General features: G+C 43.7%; 1 protein-coding gene across 8 annotated transcripts; it reads left to right on the top strand.

Moving 5' to 3' along the window:
• Nucleotides 1-1,396: 1,396 nt before the first annotated feature.
• Nucleotides 1,397-22,443, top strand: HNRNPF (heterogeneous nuclear ribonucleoprotein F). 8 transcript variants are annotated; one of them, XM_033405987.2, is made up of 4 exons: nucleotides 1,397-1,479; nucleotides 1,806-1,872; nucleotides 16,455-16,514; nucleotides 20,520-22,443. In XM_033405987.2, exon 4 carries the CDS (start codon nucleotides 20,571-20,573, stop codon nucleotides 21,822-21,824), a length of 1,254 nt encoding a protein of 417 aa, XP_033261878.1. In that variant the 5' UTR covers nucleotides 1,397-1,479; nucleotides 1,806-1,872; nucleotides 16,455-16,514; nucleotides 20,520-20,570; the 3' UTR covers nucleotides 21,825-22,443. The 8 variants fall into 8 exon arrangements, with proteins under 8 accessions (XP_033261878.1, XP_033261880.1, XP_033261879.1 ...); XM_012536787.3 differs by lacking the exons at nucleotides 1,397-1,479; nucleotides 1,806-1,872 and adding exons at nucleotides 11,217-13,557; nucleotides 14,380-14,517; XM_012536786.3 differs by lacking the exons at nucleotides 1,397-1,479; nucleotides 1,806-1,872 and adding exons at nucleotides 11,217-13,557; nucleotides 14,374-14,517.
• The last annotated feature ends 766 nt before the right edge of the window (nucleotides 22,444-23,209 follow it).

The following is a 23,209-nucleotide window of genomic DNA, read 5'->3' as shown; positions in this document are numbered from 1 at the left end:
CCGGGTGTGCGCAAGCATCCTCCAGTTGGTGAGGTGAGATGGCTATCTGTGGAAAAGGTCTGGGATCTGTGACACCAGTCTGAGCTATCCCAACCCTTACTGTGGACGAGGGCCAACATGTGACTGTGCTGGTGCTCACCTGCAAAAGATACTGTAGTGGACTCCCTAGGAGCAGGGGAAGGCTCATCATCAGGCCAAAGCCCTATTCTTTCATTAAAGAAGGCCTCAAAGATTACTGCATCATTTATGAATGCTGGAGAACTGTCAGACTTGCTGAGGGGATCAAAAAGCCCCCATGCCACAACAGTGAGAGGCCCGCGTACCGAGAAAAAAAAAAAAGCCCCCATGGCTCAGAGGCCCTCTTAGTGGATTGCATGAACATGTCTTCTTGGACCTGGTTTCAGTCCCTAAATTCTGAAGTCTTTTTTTTTTGGGGGGGGGGTATAATTTGAATATTTGCCTCAGATTAGCTACTTGCATTTTCTCTCCAGAAACAGACTTTTCTACAGCCTGAGTTGTGATGGAGTCATTGGGTTTCTTATGAATACCTATTTGATTTTTGTAGGACCTGTTCTCTGAATTATGCCTCATCAGTTTTCTAGTACATTTTCACCTCCTCCTTTTACTCTTCCCATTTTTTTTTTCCTGGAATCAGCTTCTCTTGACAAACTGCTCCTTCCTTTACTATGGTCGCCCATTCATAATCTGGCCCTATTCCAAGCATCCCCTTAATTTAACTGGTGATTTTAAAAATAATCTTCTGCTTCACCAGTAATGAGTGCATTTATATCTTCCTCTTTATGGAGACTACAAAAATAAAATGGTAAGAATTATTAATCCCAGAACACATTAAAGAATCTGTTCCACTGCCTCAGGCAGGGTAGCCATTTCAGCTACCATCCAGCCAGTCGGCTCAGGGGCTCTCACTGAACACTGTGCATTGCCTCGGCGTCTTGAGGGTCACCTTCAGAAACCTTGGGGCTTCTCAGCCCAAGTGATAGTCACGTAAGCAACCTCAGTCAACCTGCTAATCCCTCCCTAAACCCTGCCCTCAGAGCCGCCTTTATCGGTCTCCGATGTTCTCGGTTCCCTCTTTCTTCACTCTCGTCCGGAAATGACTCTCATTTTCTTCTGTCACCCTGGTCTTCAATCCGGGCGTCCTTTGGGCTCACTGTTTGGGGGACTCTCCCAGTCAGTATCCTTACAGGTTCAACCGTGCCCCACAATTCCTCCCCTCCCCCGACCAGCGCTCGCCCACGTCCCACCCCTCCCCTTCCCGCAGCGCTTCCGGTCCTCAGGCCCTGGCCCCGCCCTACTCCTGGCCGGCCAATCCCTGGCTCCGCTCCGGGAGCGTCACAATGCGCCCTCTCGGCCCCGCCCACGGACGACCGCCTCAGAGCCCCCGCCCCGCCGTGGTCTTTGCGTCTTTCCGGCTCCGTCTTGGAAGTGGGACTACGCCGCGTCTTCCTGAAGAAAAAGGTAGGGTTCTGCAGGGAAACCGGCCCGCGGTTACGCTGGCAGCCGGGAGCGGGCCGAGGGCGCGGGTTCCTGGGGCTGCTATTCCCGGGTGCTTGGGCGCAGGGCCGAGGGAGGGCAGGGCACTCCGAGAGCCGAAGGTCTTCCGGAAGCGCCGCGTGCGCACGACGGACGGGAGTTGTGGCCTCGGGCCCGCCGCGCGCCTGACCCAGCCTCTCCGGGGGGCCCTCTCCCGGGGCGCGCTGCCGGGGGTTTCCATAGTGATGGTAAACAAGCTTCAACTGCCTCAGCTACAACTGCCAAGTCCCCCGCGTTCCACCCTCCTATAGGTGCTCAGAGGGACGACGAGGTGCCGGATGTGAAGAAAAGCGGGGGCGTGGAGACTTGGAGCCCGAGGTGAGGGGTGGGACGGGCGGCGTGTCCGAGGCCCGCATACCGGGGAGCGGCCGGGGAATGGGACCCCTACCATGGAGGACCGAGGGCTTGAGATTTGGGTGTCAGGGGAGGCGGGATCGGAGGTGAAGGCCCGCACACCCGGGACCGATTAGGGACTGGGCCTACTGGGGGTTGGGGACTGCGGGGCTGAGATTTGGGGTCGGAGGAGGTGGGATCTGAGGTCAGGGGCCATACACCCGGGGACCGACTGAGTACTGAACGCGGGGACCCGGCCCACTGAGGGTGGGGACCGCGGGGCTAAGCTTTGGGCTTAGGGGAGGTGGGTCTGAGGTCAAGGGCCTTACGTTCGGGGACTGGACCGCGGGGCTGAGATTTGGGGTCGGGGAGGCAGAGTTCGAAGCGACGAAGGGAAGAAGAGCCTCGTGCGGACTCCTGAGGGAGCAGAGCCGAGCGCCCCTGCCAGGAGTAGGGTGAGAAAACCAGGCGACCGTGCGAGGGGGTTCATTTTAAAATGAAAGCGGTACTTGCACGTGGCTGAACGCATCCGCGAGTTGCACAAGACTGGTTGGGTACCTGACTCCTCCCCCCTCCCACGTTCCCGCTCGCCGAGCCTCCACTTCGGAGTTTTGCGGCCTTTTCTTTCTCTCCGTGCGGCGTGTGTGCCCTGAGCCGTTGTCTGCATTTGTCTCCTGCTCTCAGAGGTATCGTGTCTGTATTTTGGCTGAAACTCTTTGGTTCTCGTTGTCTTTGCCTGATGACCACACTTCTGCTAAGCGAACTTAATTCGGCCGTTTCTTTTTCCTTGTCCTGTGCTTCTTTTATCTTTGAATGTACTTTTGCTGATTCTTGACTGCGCCCAAGAAACTTCTGGACGCTGCCGGCGCTCGGGCCGCGCCTCCGCCGCCCTGTCCCCGCGTGGCTCACGGAAGGCGGTGCCGGGCGGCCTAGGGGAGGCTGCACGAGTCTCGGGGACCCGACCGGCCCTGGGCCCCGGTCTTTTACGGAATCGCTTGGGGTTGCAGCCCCTCTCCGTTAATCTGTACCTTAAAGGGTCTCTCGGAGGACCCCCACAGGTTCCCGCCAGACAACCCCAGGCGAGCCCCCCCCCCGACCCCTTCCCCAGCCACAGGCGAGCCCCGCGCGTTCCGCGGGACGCCCTTCCGGCAGTTTTTTTCCCCGAGGCCTTGACGAGCCAGCATGCTTCACAGGTGTTCTCGAGGTTCCGGGGGGCCCACGAGCGGCCGCTTCCCGGAACCGCCTGGGTCGGGCGGCGGTGGAGGTGGGGGAGGGGCCCCGGGCGGCAGACGTTAGGGGCGGGCCTCGGCTGGTCTGACCCTCGTGGAACCCGGAGAGTGGAAGGCTGCAAATAATTTTTTAGTGAAGGACATCATCGAAACTATCGATCTTAATATAATTCTCACTCTTACTTTTAGTCACGTTTTTAAAAGTTAACTATTTGTTTCTGAATTTCTAGTAAGAATGAAAATACCTCGAGTTCTCCGGTTAGACAAAAATGTCAGGGTCTATCAGTGAAAAGTAATGTTTTCAGTGCTAATTTTTAGACAAGATTTCATCATTTTCAAGTGAGTAAATTTCTGCTTTTTTTTTTAAATTTCTGCTTTTAATAAATATTGAGAGAGACTGCTTTATAACTGGTGTTAAGCAGGTCCAGCCTTTCCCTTGGGGATCTCATCTTCCTATATGCATTTCTGTAAATTAATTAGGTTTATGATTTCCATATTATGGTCTCCTTTTTATTTTTAGTTTTGTCTTTTAGTAACATTCTTTTTTGTAGTATTTGCTTTTTGTTTTTGTTTTAACTGGCAGGTGGCTGGTTTTCACTTGTATTGCTACAAGGCTCCTTTAAACATAAAATAACTCGAATAAAAATGTGAATTGATTTAAGGGAAAGGATTGATTAGGAGGAGAGTTAGTTCTTGAATATGGCCCAAACTGAGGGAGAGTGGAGGCACCTGGTGTGTGCCCTTTGGAGTAGGTGCCTGAAGGGGGTACAGAAGTGGGAGGGGGCCTCCTTCCACAGAGGTGACTTTCCCACCAACCTGCCCTCTCCAGTCTGAGCTCTGGCTCTCAGGCTCTTTGTAGAAACACATTAATTGACCCGTACTGGATCCACACACAGAGCTAGGTGCTTGACCACATTTTCTAATCACGTGCTCGAGACCAGTGTACAAGGAGGTATTACTGTATTCCCATCATGCAGATGTGTCCTAGGAACACAGTTGGGACTGGAACTCAGATCTATCTGACAGGGACAGTCCTCTCTGCCAGGGCCGCTGCCCCTAATTAGTTGCCCTGAGCAAAGATTCTTGTAGAAGACAAAAGACTGGGCAAAGGGAGAACCAGGTTCATCTAAGACCAGCCTGGCTTATTTTAACTATTTGTTTGTATTTCTAAGGACTTTTAAAATATAATCACAATACCATTATCACAACTAAAGAAATAATAATTCCTTGATATCATCAAATACCCAGTGTTCAAATGTACCCGATTGTGTAATAAATATTTTTATATAGCTGGTTGGTTTGATTTGGGATCCGAACAAGGTCATTATATGTTTAGTAGATATATATCTCTTAAGTTATGTTTTAAGACAGAGCAGCACTGTCCAACAAATATAATGCAAGCCACATAATTTTACATTTTCTGATAAAAAGAAACATAGTTCACTTTAGTAATTTAGTTTAACATGTTATATATCTAAAATAGACCCAAAATAATCACTTCATCATGTAATAAATTTTTGTAATTAATTTATTATTTTTTAAAATTTTTGGCTACGTTGGGTCTTCGTTGTGTGCAGGCTTTCTCTAGTTGCGGTGAGTGGGGGCTACTCTTCGTTGTGGTGCCCAGGCTTCTCATCCTGGTGGCTTCTCTTGTTGAGGAGCGCGGGCTCAGTAGTTGGGCGCACAGGCTTAGTTGCTCTGTGGCATGTGTGGGATCTTCCCGGACCAGGGCTCGAACCCGTGTCCCCTGCATTGGCAGGCAGATTCTTAAGCACTGTGCCCGCCACCAGGGCAGTCCCCCAATAAATTTTTTTTTCCCCAGTAAATTTTTATATTACATTTTTCATGCTTTTTTTTTTTAACTAAGCTTTCAAAATCCAGTGTATGCTTATTTTATAGCACATCGCAATTTGTACCAGCCACATGTCAAGTATGACAAGAGGGTACCTTATTAGACAGTGACGATCTAAAGGTTCTCTATTCTTAAAAGTTTTTTCTTTGAACAAATCAGGTTGTGTGTCACGTAGGTTTCCTTCCCCACACTCTGGGTTTTTCTGACTGCATTCCCATGGTGGTGTTTGAATCTCTGTCCTCTGCATTTCCTGTAAAATCGTAGTTATCCTCTACAGGCTATCCTGATTCTGTTGAGATTTTATTTTGAAATACTGCATGGGAGGTGCTGTGTACTCCTGCCAGAGGCACGTATTGGTTGGTGTTCCTTCTTTGTGATGTTAGCAGCTGTTGATGTTCGTTCTTTGAATGCATTATTTTGTTGATTGTTTCCAGATCAGTGATATTTTAATTCAATATTCCTTCTCAGTTATTAGCAGGTGTACTTCTGTAGAGAGGAAATTTTCTTTGTTAATCATTTGATTACTCTAAGATGTACCTTATAAAAGGCAGGTTAAGTTTTTGATTCCTTTTTTATATTTAGTATCCATATCCAGCATAATGAATTGAATCCTTAGACACTAATTTTTCTGGTATCATTATGAAGTCATGGATTTTAACATATAGGATGTGCTTTAATCCACTGTAGCTTTTATTCTCTTTGATGCTCCAATTATTCAATTTTTGGCCAATGGGAGCCTTTCAGATTGGTTCCTTTCCTGACACAATTTCAGTGGTCTTTGGCTTCCTTGGTTTAAGGCGTAATACTTCATTAGGTGGATCCGTCAAAGTTTATTCAACTGGATCTCTACTGATGGGCAATTGGGTTGTGCTGCAATGGATAGCCTCTGCAGGCATCTTTTCACTTTCTTGGTCATAGGGGTTGAACCATTTAATATTTCCACAAACAGTATCTGAGAGTGTCTGCTGATCTACAGCCTCTCCAAGCAGGTTTGTTGTCAAACTTTTGTATTTTTGCCAGTGTGATAGGTATTTTAAATGTTGTTTCATTTAAAATTCTAATTTATCTTACATGGTGATGTTGAGCATCTTTTTGTGTTTAAAGGCATTTCTTTTTCTGTCAGGTGTCCATACCTCTAGCCCATTTTCTTTTTTGGATTGTTGGACTTTTTGTTTCTCTCTTTAGAAGCTCTCTCTGTACCTTAAGGGTATTAACACTTTTGGGAAATAAATTGCAAATGTCTTTCCCATTTTATCATTGGTATTTTGCTTAGCTTATGGTATTTTTAGCCATGCATAAGAAGTTTAGGTTGTTTTGTTTATGTGTGTGTATTTGTGTATTTTTCTATATTATGGGGTTTGAGTCATGGTCAGGAAAGTTTTCCCTACTGTCAGTGTAAAGACAATTCATCCACGTCTATTTTTCTTCTGTTATTTAGGGTATTTCTTAGAAACATGAAAAATTCTTAGTTAACCCATATTTTACCTTCATCAATATGTTAATGTGACAGTATCAGTGATTGACTTTGAAATGATGAATTAAAGTTGCATTCCTGGAATAAATCCAACTTGGTCACGTTGTATTAAATAGCTTTGTGTATTGCTGGATTTGGTTGGCTAATGTTTATTTAGGAATTTTTCATGTGAGTTCATGAATGAAATTAGCCTGTGAAACTTGATAAACTAATTCTAAAACTCTTGGAAAATCAATTCCTAGTTTATTGTAGATCAAAATGTTAAAACATCGATGGAAACAACAGAGCTTTAAGTTAAAAAAATAATATCCACATGGCCTTGGGCTAGGAAAAAGGTCTCTTAAACAGGACACAAAAAGTGATAATCATTTAAGGGGAAAAAATGACAAGAATGAAGAAAATTCTAAACTATTATCTTTCCCTTACAGTATGCCTTTTACAAAAATCCTCATATAGTATAAATATTTTACAAATTCCTACCACACTCTCTCCTTTTAAGTTTATCTACATGCAAAGATGGTCCATCATTGACATCTCCATTCTTCGTCTTCCCCTAATTGAGGTCTCTTCTGCTTTACATGAATATTTGGTTAGAATAGTGCTGTCCACAATAAGCCGAGAAGACCGGCCACAGCCCGCAATTTAAAATTATAATTACTTTGCTTTGAGGAAATCAGCTTCATAGTACTGGTTTTAAATCTTTTTTAAGTTTGTTTGTTTTCCATTTTAACCATCTACTTTTATAGATTCTTTTTCAGAAGTTTAAAATTTTGTACATATGTACATGTACATACCTGTTTAGTTTGGGTTCATTTCTGTAGTATTTTGTAAGAATTAAAATAAACATTTGATCACCCAGTTTAAAAAAAATAGTGCTGTCCAATAGAATTATGATTTAAATTTTTAAATAATTGATGTAATTCACATACCATACAGTTCACCTTTTTAAAGGGTACAGTTCAGAGGTGCTTTTTTTTTTGTAAAAAAGTTGTAAAAACCATCCCTACTATCTAATTTCAGTATATTTTCTTTAATTAATTAAATTGAAGTATAGTTGATTTACAATATATATTAGTTTCAGGTGTACAGCACAGTGACTCGGTTATACGTATGTGTATTCTTTCTCAGATTCTTTTCCCTTAGAGGATATTACAAAATATTGAGTATAGTTCCCTGTGCTATACAGTAGGTCCCTGTTGGTTATTTTATATATAGGAGTGTGTATATGTTAATTCCAACTTGCTAATTTACACCCCCCCCCTTTGGTAACCAGAAGTTTGTTTTCTATGTCTGTGAGTCTCTTTCTGCTTTGTAAATAAGTTATTTGTTTTTGTTTTGTTTTTAGATTCCACATATAAGGGATATCATATTTGTCTTTCTTGTCTGGTTTACTTCACTTAGTGAGATAATCTCTAGGTCTATCCATGTGGCTGCAGATGGCCCCAGTACCTTTTCTTATGTTGAAACACCCTTAAGCATTCTTAAGCATTCCTAGGATAAATCCCACTTGTTCACGGTGTATAATCCTTTTTACAGGTTGCTGGATTCAGTTTGTTAGTATTTTGTTGGGATTTTGTGTCTGTACTCATAAGGGGTTATCTTGCAATGTCTGTCTGGTTTTGATATCTACAAGTGTATTAGTTTGCTGGGGATACCATAACAAAGTCCTACAGACTTGGTTACTTAAACCATTTATTGTCTCATAGTTCTGGAGGCCAGAAGTCCTACATCAAGGTGTCAGCAGGTTTGGTTCCCTCTAAGAAGCTTGAGGAAGAGGATATGTTCCAGACCTCTCTCTCTGGTTTATAGATGGCTGTCTTCCCTCTGCTTATCTGTGTCCAAATTTCCCCTTCTTCATGTTGGAATACAGCCCATCTTAATTATGTCATTTTTAACTTAATTACCTCTGTAAAGACTATATCCAAACCTGGTCACATTCTGAGGTACTGGGGGATAGGACTTTAACATGTGAATTTTGGGGACATAATGTTCAGCCCATAACAGGGGGTAATTAATACTGGCCTTGTATATAGAATGCGTTGGAAAATATTTTAATAAAGTATATTTTAATATATATTTTGATTGGTTCAACACATCCAAAGTATCACTTCAATATGTAATCAATATTTTGAAGTTGAGGTTTTAGGTTCTTGTTCGCAATTCATTTTAATTTTTTAAATTTAAATTAAATTTAATTATTATTATTAATATTTTTTGGCTGCTCCAAGAGGCTTGTGGGATGTTAGTTCCCCCACCAGGGATCGAACCCATGCCCTTGGCAGTGAGAGCACAGAGCCCTAACCACTGGACTGCCAGGGAATCCCCTGCAATTCACTTTATATGTACTAAATTTTATCACTTAGGGCACATCTCAGTTTGTACTTGGCACATTTTAAGTGCTCAGTAGCAGTGTGTGGCTATTGGTACCACATTTTTATCCTTTGTACCTAACTTGTTCTTTTTCCAAAGCAGTTTTTCTCTGTACTTTAAATTTTTTTTTACCATCATATGCCTGGGTTGTGTGTTTTTAAAGTATCTGTTGGGAACTACACCACTGAGTTTATCTTAAGCCAGGAAAGTTTCCTTCCATTCTTTATCTGTTCTCGCCTCCATTTTGTCTTTTTCTCCTTCTGGAATTCCTATCATTCACATGTTGTTTCTCCTGTCTCATGTTATCTCTTACTCCTCTGAATTTCATCTTTTTCCCCTCATTGTTTCTGGGTTTTTTTCTTTGTTTTGAGCTATTTCTTCCACTTGGTTTTCCAAGCCACTACCCTTTCTTTCAATTCATTCTACCTTTTCTTTCAATTCATTACTAACTTTATAAATTCAAAACTCAATTTTTAGCACTGGAAAGTTTTTTATTCTGTAATCAAGTATCTGAGAGTGCTTGTTATTTTTTCCGTTAAAATATTTACAGTTTTGTACAGTACTTCTTGTTCCCAGAAAACTGTCTGCTGTTCTAAGCCGTTGTCGGATTTGTGGTATTCTGGTGCTGGAACCCCTCTCAAGTACATTGTCATGTTCCTTTCCTCCTCTTGGCTCTGTTCTCTACCCGCCCCGCCCCCCCCCCACCTCCCCGGGGCAGTGTGCTACGGTCCCCTGAGCAGCAAACATGGAGCACAAGGAGCTACAGCTGCCTCCACTCCTATGGCAGCTGCAGGGGACCTGACAAGATGTCAGCTCTCCAGTAAGACCCAGGAGGAAGCTCTAGGCCTCCTGAAGGGGCTGTGGGCATTCATTAACACAGATGACAAAATATTTCCCTCAGTTGGGGAGAACAGATTTTTATCTTTAACACTGGAGGGTTCTTTTTCTTTCTTTCTTCTTAAAAATTAATTATTTTATTCATTTATTTTGGCTGCACCGGGCCTTAGTTGCAGCACGCAGGATTTTTAGTTGCGGCATGCAGACTTAGTTGCGGCATGCATGTGGGATCTAGTTCTCCAACCAGGGATCGAACCCCGGCCCCCTGCACTTGGATGTGCAGAGTCCTACCCACTGAACCACCAGGGAAGTCCCTGGAACCTCCAACCTGCTTTTTATGAACACCCCACCTGATACTTTTTTTTCTGTTGTAACTTTAGATCTTGATTCTTGAGTCACTAATGCAATCAGTAATACAGAGCAATGATTGCTTGTTCTATGGCGGCTAATAATTTGTCCCTTGTGTTAATTTCAGTACAAGCATTATAGACATAATTTACCTAACATTACACTATTTTTGCTTTTTAGTTAACACACGTTTTGAGAAATGAACACTGAGGAAAATAGTATAATATTACCCCAGACTTAGCTACAGTAAGCTAAAGAGCCTAATAGCTAAAAGATAATGGAAAACAGCTTTCCTGTTGCTTACAAATTATATTTTCTTTGATGGATAAAAATGTAGTAATAGCAACGAACATTTAAAATGTCATTTACTTTAATCACCCCACCTATAGCTTCTCTTTTTTTTTAATTGAAGTTGATTTACAATGTTGTGTTAGTTTCTGGTGTACAGCAAAGTGATTCATTTATGCATATATATATATTTTTTCATATTCCTGTCCATTTATGATTTATTACAGGATATTGAATATAGTTCCCTGTGCTATACAGTAGGACCTTGTTTATTTTATATATAGTACTTTGTATCTTAAAGCTTCTCTTTTCTTTAATAGCCTTTAGGTAGTTTTATGTGTTGAACTTGGTATGTTGTACAAATTAGGTCAGAGTTCTCACACTTGAGAGGCATGAGCTGCTTGAAAATTTAGGTACAGTTGTGTGTGTGTGTGTGTGTGTGTGTGTGTGTGTGGGTATACTTTTAAAAAAAGTTGATCCAGACCTACATCATATTCTCAGGTGGAGTCCCTGACAGCAAAAAAATGTTTAAGAACCACTGAATTGGGACTTTATAAAATTGCCGGGTTGGAAGAGTCTTGAGGTTTCTAATGTAGTTTCCAATAGAACAGGAAAACATCCATAACAAGTAGGAATCTGGGCTCTGCTCATATACTGTCCCATGACTGGGAATTGCTTCTTCCCCAGACCCCATGTGTGCTCCTCAAGTGGAAAAAAGACAGTAGCAGAAACGATATCTAAAATTCTCTTTTTTGAATTTAGTAAGAACTGAATATAAAGATTAAAAGGATTCACCACAAAATAAAAATATTTTTACAAAGCAGCCAACACCAAAACATATCCTGACAAGCGGCTGCATTTTAAAAACGTAAATAATTTGAACAAGTATCTGAGGGAAATAAGTAGGTAATATACAAAGGAAAAATAGAATAATATGGTCTTCTAATTTCTGCTTTTTAAACCTTAGCTTTTTACCAGGGGGAGAAAGTTTAACATTTCCACCCCTGTTCATGCTTCTGATCTGTTTAAATGTCACTTCCTCAGAACCCCAATGTGAGTTAATCCCTGTTTTCTTAATTTGAGTTTTCAGAATTTGTCATACATTTGTTTGTTTCTTTATTGATTTCTTAGTCCACTGTTCTGTGGACTTAGCACAGTACCTGCATCTTGTAAGTGCACAATATTTCTGGGTTAATGAATGACTTGAAATTGGGTAAATTTTATCTACGGCACATCACTCAAATCCTTTCACATGCTTCAGTTTCCACCACAATGTTTTTGTTGCAGGGTACGTACCATCAGTTCTTCCTAAACTTGTCTCACTTCTTCCCATCCCGTCTCCATGCATCTGTTCCCATCATTCATTTTCCAGAGAGCAGCTAGACTGTTGAAAAACAAAACTCTATACTACATTCCATTTTGAAATAGTTAAGTATCTTCCCTTAGAGTAAATAAAGTCCAAAATACCGAATCAGGCCTTCAGGGCTTTGGAGGATCTTACTCTGCTTCCCCCTTTCGTGGATCTCCCCGCTGGCTGCAGGTGTTTTGAGGTGCTTTCTGTCTCAGCATTACACTTTCCCCTGTGTCTTCTGTACATGTTGTTCCTTCACCCGGCAGGAACCCTATCATGACTGATCAATTATTAACACTCGACTAGCCAGTTAGCCAGTGTCACCAACCAGTTAAGCCAAGGAAGAACATGTAACGCTACTTAACAAATACATGCAAATAAAATAAGTGAGAAAATGGATGCCAGTCGTTTAAATTACCAAGAATGTATTTTGAAGAGGATTTTAAGAAGTGAAATAAGTGCTCGTGAAGCAGTCAAGATACTCATTTCCATAGAGATACTCTTTCCAAAAACAAGCCAATTTTGTGGCTTAATTTTTCTTCAGAATATTGTTTTATTTCTTTTGAATGTATGAGTTTTTAGTGTCTTTCTCACTTTCTGTGGGATGGCTGGATTTTGAATTAGATAATTTTGAAGCAGATCCCAGCCATCACACCATTTCACCTACAAACAAGTATTTAAAATATCTCTAAAAATTAATTCCTTTATTTTTAAACATAACTGCAATTTTATCATATCTGACATAAGTAAAATCAGTGTTCAGGTATCTCCTAAATTGTCTCATAAATGTTGACCAACCGGTTTGAATCAGGATCCAAATATGTCCCATGCATTGTGAATCCTTGATAATTCTGTTAAATTTCTTTTATTCAGTAAGTGCTCCCTTGGAGATATTTTGTTGAATGGCTGGCTATTGTCCTTGTTGAGTACCCACAGTCTGGCTTTGTAGGCTGCATTATCATATTCTCACCTAGAAACCATTCCTTTTCCCTGTAAATTCCGTAGTTTGTTCGTTATTTCTAGTAAATAGATTAAGACTTTTTCCTCTTAGATAATTTTATTACTAAAAGTATTAAACATACACAAAAGTAGAGACAAAAGTATGAAACTCCATGTACCCATCCCCCAGCTTCAATAATTACTAAATCATGGCCCATGTTGTTTCATCCATACTCCGACTCGCTGCAGATAATTTAGAAACAGACTCTAGGCATCAGGTGTATATCTAATGACTTAAAAAAAATCACAGCAGCATAGCTACAACTAAAATTTTATCATAATGTAAAGTCAGTCACTGCTAAGATTACTGCAATTGCCTTATAATTGTTTTCCAGTTCATTTGAATTGAGTCAAAAGTTAATAAAATGTAACTGCTTGTTAGGTTATGAAGTTTAAAATTGCGTGTTTTAAAATTAATCTTTTTAAAATTGTGCAAAAATATTTACATGACTAGGCTCAAATCTACAAAACATGGTACTGTATACACAAAGACGTTCTACCTTTTGTTCATTAGTTTCCATTCTGAATCCTTTCCTGCCTTTAGAGATGATTTTTTTAAAAAATTTAAATTTAAATTGTATGGTTTCTCCTTCCACATGCTTGGTGCCGGTCACCCCTCCCCTCCGCCCGTACTCTGGACTTTTCTCCACCCTGGCACCTCTCCTGAGAGCTCACTCAGAACGGCCTTCCTCGTTGCTTTCCTTCCCTCCTCCTCCCACTTCCTGCCTTGGCCGACCGCGCGGGCCGCACCTGCAGGACGCGTTTCCATTGGTGACATCTTGGCGGGCCCGTCGGTGGCACTTCCTCCTTTACACCCCGTGACCCACGTCCGGCTCGCCGCCCTCCCAGTCACGCGGCCTCTGCCTCCGGGACGCAGCCCCGCGCGCCGGCCTTCCGGACTCCAGGCCCCGGACCCGTCGTGGTGAGCCTCCGCGAGCGGACGACCCCCACCCACACTCCCCCCAACCCCCCGCGGGTCTCGGGAACTCTTCCCCACCTCTTTCCGCACAGCCGCCCCCTCTACCCCCCGGAACTCTTCCCCCTCGCTGCCCCGGGAATTCCCCTCCCCCCCCCCACCCCACGGCTTCAGGAAGTCCCCCCGACCCGACCCGGGAGCTCCGCCCCCAGCCCGTGGAGGCGTCCGCCGACCTCGGGTCCCGCGAACTCTTCCTCGCCGCCCCTAGAAGCCCCTCTGACTCGGGAGCTCCGCCTTCCCCTCCCCCCCCACCGCGGTTCCAGGAAGCCCGGCCGGAGAACTCTTCCCCACCTCGCCGCCAACACTTCCCGCCTCCCTCTCCGGTCTGAAACCTCTTCCTGCTCCAGTGAGTCCCGCTGCCCCGGGAGCTCCCCTCCACCTCCGGGCTCGGGGAGCCTTAGCCTCGTGACCTCCTTCCCCTCCCCCCAACTCGCGCAGCCCGGGAAGCCTCTCCCCCCTCCCCCCACCCGTAGCTCGCCCCGCCCCGGAAGCTCCCGCTGACCCCGCCCAGGCCCGGGGATGGGGCGTCCTGTTGTCGCGCGTTCCTGTAGGGCTTGGCCGACCCGAGACTGTCGGATCGCCCGGTGAAGGCCGAGCGAACCCCTTCACCTTGTACCGGTGCCTCCGCCAGAGCCTGGTGTCCGGGACCCATACCGCGCTTCCCGCCGAAATCGCTCAGACGCGCCCCTGCCGGCCCGCGGTTTTGAGAGCGCACTTTCAAGCCTCGTTTGAAGCGTTTCTCCACAGCCAGTTGAGTTTCAGTTTCAGGTTAATAACAAAAGGAGATGCACCTGGTCTTTCCCCGGAATCCTCTGCGTTTTTAAGCGTCGGGTGGAATTGGGGGTCTTTTGGCTGTGAACCGCGCTTGCTTCATGAAGATAGAAATCGGTCCTGCTCCTTTCAGCGGTAAGTCTTAGGGCCAAAGAGTCAACCGCGTAATCCTGAGGCCGGGTCTCACGCGGACTGTGGTTTAAGAGGTAGAACTTTCTGAGTGATTAAGACAGCCAGAACAGTCTGAGTGCTGCCAGCTGTAGGTTAAAATCATTTACAAATGAGGACGAAATGCTCTTCAGGCCTCACTGGGACACAAATAAAGGGGGTGAAGCTGGGAACCCGCCGAGTTCCCGTCTCTGAAGAGAGACGGTGCGGGTGCAGTTTAAAGCGCCCTGTGTGATCCCTAGAGAAACCTAATCAGCCGTGCGTTCAGGTGCACCCTGTTTATCTTGATTGGTTCACCTGGATCCGAACTAAATCCTGCCTAACCTGTATATTAGAGTGAGGAAGAGCATGTTCTGGAGACCGTCCCAGGAGTCCTGGGAGCCTGTTAGAAATGCTTAGTCTCGACCCCGGCCCAGATCTATTGTTTTAGGATCTGAATTTTGACAAGATCCTCTTGTGGTCCGTGTGCGCACTTACGTCATAGTCCAGTTGCGGGTGTGTGTGTGTGCGTGCGGGTGTGTGGCGCGCGCGTAAGATCCTTGGTTGTCCCCCCCGTTCGGTACGTTGAGTTCAGTCGGTCTCCAGTTGCAACACCCGAGAGCAGTATTTTGTTAGCCGCCGCCGCCGCCGCCAGCAGCGATTGCAGGGTGCTGCCGGGGAGGAGGGTGGGCGACCAGTGTTCCCCCGCAGCGCTTCAACTGTGTGTGCGACGCGGTTCAGTCTCGTGAGAATCGGCTTCCTTGCTTCTGGCCGCCCCCGAGTGTGCGTGCCCGAGGAGGCGCCTCAGCCGTTGGTGTGCGGACCACACTGGAATGAGCCAGGAGCAGGGATAAACCTAGGCAGAAGGGGTTCGGCCCGTTAGGATGACTGGCTTCTACCCTTTAGATTTCACTCTTTTCTGGGAACAGAGGAGAGGGACGGTTGATGAAGCCTCTTGAAAACCCTCTTCTAGAGAATTTGAAACTGTTACTTCTTAAATTGTAATACTTTACATTTATATAGGTCTTTCCCCCAAAATAGTATCTCGTGTAATAATTACAGGACGTTAATAAGGCAAGGCAGATATTACCTCTAAGACAGCAGGCTCAGAAATTAACTTGATTTTCTCAGTTCTACGTTTCTAAAACTAAGAATGTGCTTTAATTCTCAAACTAATTCGCTGGACATAAGTATTTTGGGGACAGCTTTGTCCTATGGCTGTGGTTGATGGTACTGATGTTTTTCCTATTGAAAAGCATATTTCAACATTTCCTCCCCTCACTCTTCCTCAGTTAAAAGATTAATGTTAGATCAAATACATTAGGTCTCAAGAAGTGAAGCTATCACATAAAACTGGGAAAGAAAGTCTTGAGTATCTCCAGCCAGTCCTCCAGGGATGCTTGTAAATTGTAAATACTGTTGGAACAGTCTCTAGCAAACCACCTTTCTCTGGAGCCCATCCCTGTGAAAATCTGGCCACGCCTCTGGCCTCCCGTGCGAGTCGGCGCCGCAGCTCCTCGCCCCCCGCCCGCCCGCGGCTTCCCGGAACCGCGCTGACATTGCCCCTGCTCCATCCCGATAGTGCCTCCCGCCCTCGATATTTAAACTGCCTTAGCGCGCTCAGGTATTCGCGTATAGAACTCGCGTTTTGAGTACATCTCTCAGGGCAAGTGGGAGGGTTCCAGGCTGGTACTCTCGGCGTTACCCTAGGAAAGAGGTAAAGCGTTTCAAAGCTGTGGGGGCTGGCGGGCGTGCACTTTCTTGAAGGCAGCCCCGCGGTTTTGTAAACGGCCTCCCACAGCCCGGGCTTTGGCTTTTCCGGAGGAAGGGAGCCCGGAGCCCAGCCCAGCCGGGGAACCGCTGGCTCTGCTCACTCTGGGAGTGCTGGGGCACTGCGGCAAGACGGCCTTATCGCTCTTTTTTAGGACAGTTCGTTACCTGCCTGGAGTGTCTTCGACTGTGGGCATCCCCCGCTGTTCTTTAAGGTGAGCTATTTTAAGAAAAATAATTTCTCAGTTTATAATTGATTTATTTTATTGACACAGAACACTTTCTTGAGTGTGAAGTAAAATATTTTTTCACTAGCTGTAAATCTAATGTTGAGCAGAACTCCAGTTTTCTTAACTTTCTCAAGTGTTAGTTAATGTTCTAAGTACTGTAAGTCTGCAAAGAATCCAAATGTAGAGGATTCTGAGGGCAAAGATGAGGATATTGCATTACGTACATTAGAAGTATAGATAAGTGTTTTGGAAGAGTGCTCTCCTCACGTTGCCTTCAGAGAAGTCACTTTATTTTTGAAACATTATTTTCTGAAACAAAAAATATTTATAATTGTTTTATATTGGGCGTTTTAAGTAGTCCTTACATGAAATGTCTGTGTTCTTTTATGTTTCCTGCTTGTCTTTTTTCCCCCTGCTTGTCTTTTTTAACCTAACCAGGCTGCCATATTCTAGAGTGGTGTTCACCCCACCTGGCCATCAGTTAATCTCTTGCTAATCTTGGGCCTGCTGTGCTGGGGGTGGGACCACAGTGACCTACGGAACAGATCAGTCTGTCCTTGCTAGGCTCTCTTGCATTTTTGAAGGGTTTTAAACAAATCATGAATTTGTTTTCCTAGAATGTTGTGGGATCATAGAACTGTAAGACTTAATTTGTGGAAGGGGAAGATTTTATGGGAAAGGTGGTATATTTGAGCTGAGACCTTAAGGATTAGTGGGATTTAGCTAGACAGAAGGTTGGGGGGAGTATATTTGGAGAGATAATTACCACGTGTCACAACCAAGGCAGCAGAGAGCCTGGCACACTGCAGGCACAGAGAAATATAGGAATAAGAGGATGTATATTTTTTTAATGCAAGTGATGTGAGCGTGTGTTGCAGGTCAGAGCTGCAAGGCCTGAGCGCCCCCTTAGCCCCGTGGTTTGTGTTCCAGGCAGTGGGAAGCCACTGAGATCTTAGAACAGGAGAGTGACATAAAGTCACTTTAAAAGAGCTACAGATTAGGTTGCAGTAAGGGTTGGAAAAGTTTTAAGGATCAGATGTGAATGTGTCCTGGAAAGGGCTATTGGTGCTGGGATTAGAAAGAAAGGAAGTAGAAAGGGATATGAGGGAAGTGCACAAAGATGATGATGATTTGATAGTTCAATGCCAAGCAGTGTGCTAGGGACTGAGAAGAGTTGTGAGAAACATTTATTGCTTGTTGGAGTCAAGAGTTACTGAATAGAATTTAGGTATGGGTTAGGAATAGGATTAGGGTGGAGAATGGGATGACCCCCAAAGAAATGATGAGCTCATTGGATTTAAGGGCTTGGGAGTTGTTCAAGGATTACTTTAGTTTCATTCTAGAGCTTCTGGATGACAGGTAAGGCTGACCAGGGTGCTGCTATAGAAGAGTTACAGAAAAAAGGCTGTGTTCATTTGTGGTACATAGGTGGTACTATGGAGTAGAGTTTGTGTATACCAGTCTTGGCCTCAGGGAGCCTGAAGCTGGGAACTTGGGTTCTGGAGCCCAGAATTGGCCCTGGACATATATAAAGATCAGGTGAGGCTGCCTACAAAGCAGGGGTGGGGGGGCATAAAAGAAAGAAGGGCCAGTGATTGCATACGGTTGAGCCTTGAGGAAGGGCTCAGAGAGGCAGAGTGCCTAAGGAATTAACAGGAAAACCAAGAGCCATGGGGAGAAAGGATTTCCAGAGAGAATGGTTAAATCCTGCTGTGGGAACTGAAAAGATGGAGGCAAAAAAATGTTCCTTTCTTGCCGTGGAGGTCCTTGGCAGAGTGAGATCATGCCCTTCTTTTTATGGTGGGGGTGGGTAGAGGCCTTTTGAGGATGAGATTTTACTGAAAGGGAAAGCAAATCAGCAAGTAGCTGGAGACAGACTTGGTATCAGGGAAGGGGTATATTACAAGGTTGGTTAGAAATGAGATAATCTCCTTAATTGACAAGGAAAATAGTGTTCTGTGAAGCATTTGTGAAGATGGGGATTTCTTGGGGCAGGTGGAGTTGACAGAGCAGAGCCCCAGATAACAAGCTTAGCTATGAGAAGAAGCAACTCCTTGTTTATAAATTTCTAAATCTTTTTCTAATTTGCTTCACTGTGTCTCTATTAGCAGTTTGCTTTTCTTTTTCTTAACCATTCATGCTTTCTAATTTGTTTAAATTGTGGGGTTTTTAGAAATCTGTTTTGCTCTAATAGTGTAAATACCCCATTCCATCTGGGATAGTTTTGGGATTCATCTGAGGTAGGATTCTGCTTTATATTTTTCTACATAATGACCAACGTGCCCAGATTTTTTCAAAAGGTGGCTTTTACCTTTAACAGCTACATCTGTTACACTTGATGTGAAATGACAATTTCATGAAACAATTTCCTTGTAGTAGTGCCCGTTTTGAGCATTGATGACTAAGAATGTAGTTTGGGTCCTATCTGTATTTTTATTTTCTCTCTGTTATATGTATATTGCTATCTGATGACTCAATTCCTACTCTTCACAATACAGCCCTTTACATGGATTTGACCTTTACTCTTTGTCAGTTTGGACTCTTGGGTGTCAGATGGCACTTGCACTTCCCTGTCAGGAAGGGCACCTGTCACGCCTCTTGTACACTGAGGAGTTCATTCCCTTTGTAGTCCCTCAGTGAAACACAGCAAAGTATGTGTGTTACGTTGATCAACATGATGTGTTCTTTTTAAGATTTTTTCCTTTTTTTTTTTGATGTGGACCATTTTTAAAGCCTTTATTGAATTTGTTACAATATTGCTTCTGTTTTATGTTTTTTGGGCCTCGAGGCATGTGGGATCTTTGTACCCTGACCAGGGATCGAACCCTCACCCCCTGCACTGGGAGGCGCAGTCTTAACCACTGGACAGCCAGGGAAGTCCCCATAATGTGTTTTATGATCTTCCCCCCTCCCCCGCTTTTCTTTTCTTTTTTCTTTTTTGGCCGCACTGTGCTGCTTACGGGATCTTAGTTCCCCAACCAGGGATTGAACCCAGGCCATGGCAGTGAAAGTGCTGAGTCTTGAACACTGGACCACCAGAGAATTCCCAGTTGATCCTTTTTTAATATATGAAACTGAGAAGCATATAATTTGATTTTTACATTTGCATCACACTTAACTGATATTGCTGATGCACTAATCTGCTTGTTTGGATATGTCTTAATTTGACCTCACACTTAGGTTTGACAATAGGAATAATAATACTTCCTTAGGCTCTGGAAGCCATTGCTGTCTTGTATCCTTGCATCATTGTTGCTGATAAGAACACTGATTCTGGTTCACCCCAGTGTCACAGGAAATGTTATTCTGTATTGTGATTTAAAATAGCCTGTGTTTGTCACATCTTTTTGCTTCTGTAGTGTCTTGCCACAAACAAGCAAATTGGTTAAATGTAGGGCTTGTAGTTGAAGAATCACACAGGAGCTGTTTTAAATGAACCACCAAATTTCATCACAACAGATAACGTGGACTAAATAAAACAAGAAAATGCCCTGCCCAATATTTAGATTCTTCTGTGTTCAAAGTACCAGGTCACACCTACCCTCCCTTGCCTTTTACTTTAGCGATGCAACAATACAGCTCATCTGTTTTCCTGTAGTTCTGACAAGTTCTTAGTATTTCTGAATGTTGCCTCAATTCATTCTCTTGTCTTTCCTTCTAGAACTCATAGTAATTGATCATAAGAATTTGTAGATTTTGTCTTATTGATTGAAGCTTCCAGATCACTATTTTGCTCTTCAAATTTTACTATTGTTTCACTTATTTCTTTTTTTTAAGACCCCCTAATTTGTTAATTTGTTATTTTCAATCTATCTGTGAGTAATGTAACTATTTTTGGAGAGATGTAGGATTGAATCTCTGCTCATATATCTTAACATCTTTAATTTCACTCATCCTTCCTCATCTGTAAAATGGAAACTATTTACTGTATATTCTTGTTATACATATTAAATGAAAATTTATGTAAAGTAGTTTTTGCTTTCTTTTCAGCCACAAAAAGCTGCATCCAAGTTTGTTTGACATCTGCTCTGTCAAGTGTCCATGATGTTGGGCCCCGAGGGAGGTGAAGGCTTTGTAGTCAAGCTCCGTGGCCTGCCCTGGTCCTGCTCTGTTGAGGATGTGCAGAATTTCCTCTCCGACTGCACAATTCATGATGGGGTTGCAGGCGTTCACTTTATCTACACTAGAGAAGGCAGGCAGAGTGGTGAGGCTTTTGTTGAACTTGAATCAGAAGATGATGTAAAAATGGCCCTTAAAAAAGACAGGGAAAGCATGGGACATCGGTACATTGAGGTGTTCAAGTCCCACAGAACCGAGATGGATTGGGTGTTGAAGCACAGTGGTCCAAACAGTGCTGACACCGCCAATGATGGTTTCGTGCGACTTCGAGGACTCCCGTTTGGATGCACCAAGGAAGAAATCATTCAGTTCTTCTCAGGGTTGGAAATCGTGCCAAACGGGATCACATTGCCTGTGGACCCCGAGGGCAAGATTACAGGGGAAGCCTTTGTGCAGTTTGCCTCACAGGAGTTAGCTGAGAAGGCTCTAGGGAAGCACAAGGAGAGAATAGGGCACAGGTATATTGAGGTGTTCAAGAGCAGTCAGGAAGAAGTTAGGTCTTACTCGGATCCCCCTCTGAAGTTCATGTCAGTGCAGCGGCCGGGGCCCTATGACCGGCCTGGCACAGCCAGGAGGTATATCGGCATTGTCAAACAAGCAGGCCTGGAGAGGATGAGGTCTGGTGCCTACAGTGCTGCAGGCTATGGGGGCTATGAGGAGTACAGTGGCCTCAGCGATGGCTATGGCTTCACCACCGACCTGTTTGGAAGAGACCTCAGTTACTGTCTCTCTGGGATGTATGACCAAAGGTATGGAGATGGCGAGTTCACTGTCCAGAGCACCACTGGACACTGTGTCCACATGAGAGGGCTGCCCTACAAAGCCACGGAGAACGACATTTACAACTTCTTCTCTCCACTCAACCCAGTGAGAGTCCATATTGAGATTGGCCCTGATGGAAGAGTGACCGGTGAAGCTGATGTCGAATTTGCCACTCACGAAGAAGCTGTGGCGGCCATGTCCAAAGACAGGGCTAACATGCAGCACAGATACATAGAACTTTTCTTGAATTCCACGACAGGGTCCAGCAACGGGGCATATAGCAGCCAGATGATGCAAGGCATAGGGGTGTCAACCCCGTCCACTTACAGTGGCCTTGAGAGCCAATCCGTGAGTGGCTGTTATGGGGCGGCGGCTAGCTATGGTGGCCAGAACAGCATGAGTGGATATGACTAGTTTTGTAGTAGCTTTTGAGTTATTTCATCAGATTTTCACAGGCAGCCAACAAGCAGTGAAAAGCAGTTATTACTCTAGAGGAAGCTGTGGGACCCATTTTGCACCATGAGTTTGTAAAATCTGGATTAAAAAATTACCTCTTCAGTGTTTTCTCATGCAAACTTTCTTCTAGCATGTTATATTGAGTAAACTAAAACCATTTTCAGCTTTTCTCAACATTTTGGTAGTGTACTTTCTGGAGTGATGTTATCTGAGTTAAAGTAGTTTTAAGTACGTTAAATGTGGATCTTTTACACCACATCATCGTGAACACATTGGGGAGGTGTGCTTTTTTGGAAAACTCAAGGTGCTAGATCCCTAATTCAAAGAGGAACATTTCTCATGTTTGTTCATTCTAGTTTATTTTCATTTAAAATCTTTTAGGTTAAGTTTAAGCTTTATAAAGTTAGTTTTGAAAATTGAGACACATTACTAATACTGTAGGAATTGGTGAGGCCTTGACTTAAAACTTTCTTTGTACTGTGATTTCCTTTTGGGTGTATTTTGCTAAGTGAAACTTGTTAAATTTTTTTTGTTGACTAAATTTTTTTCTTAAAATAAAAAGACTTTTTCACAATGACTGGCACAGACTATATACTCACCAAAAAATAGCAAAATGACTGGGTGGTTGAAAATTTCATTTTACTACTGTATTTCAGTGTGAATTTTAAAATTTAGCACTATGATTTCCCTTGTATTCTTAAAACGAGGCTAAATTAAACATTCAGATTTAAAAACATTAAATATATGAGTGGAAATGGTGACTACAAAGTATGAAAGTAGAAGCCTACAGTCCCATCTTCCTGTGACTTGTGTTCTGTTCATCAGCCATTTGTAATGTCCTGCTGTTCCCTTCCTTTATGCCGGGTGGCACCTGTTCATAGCTAGAGATTTTTAGTTTTGTGTGCTACATACACTGAGTCATTAGCCACAATTTTTATGTTTGTTTTTTTATATAAGATGTGCTGATTTAAACAGTCTTTGTTCCACACTTAGGATTATTTCTGTAGCACACGCTACTGGGTGACAGTTACTGGTTATTGCAGGATACACATATTCTCAAGTTTGAAACCTACTTCCAAATTGTTATTAGAAAATTGTCTATCTGGCAGTTGGAAACAAGTTCCAAATTTCAGGTAGCTCTGCACACAGCGATCCATCATTTTAAACTTAACGCATACACCAAAACCGTCAAGACTTTAAAGTGTGAATGAAGTTTATTAAAAAGAACTTTGCTTGATAGCTATTAACTTTCCCAGCTTTATTTTTCCACTTTAATAACTATACAATGTAGCCCAGTTACCCAAGTTTCACCAGCATTAATAGGATCTTTGTATGGTGTCTTC

Source organism: Orcinus orca, chromosome 14 (genome assembly GCF_937001465.1).
Source record: "Orcinus orca chromosome 14, mOrcOrc1.1, whole genome shotgun sequence".
Taxonomy (NCBI): Eukaryota; Metazoa; Chordata; class Mammalia; order Artiodactyla; family Delphinidae; genus Orcinus; species Orcinus orca.
Note: the sequence above shows the minus strand (reverse complement) of the source record. Positions and strands in the feature narration are given on the sequence as shown.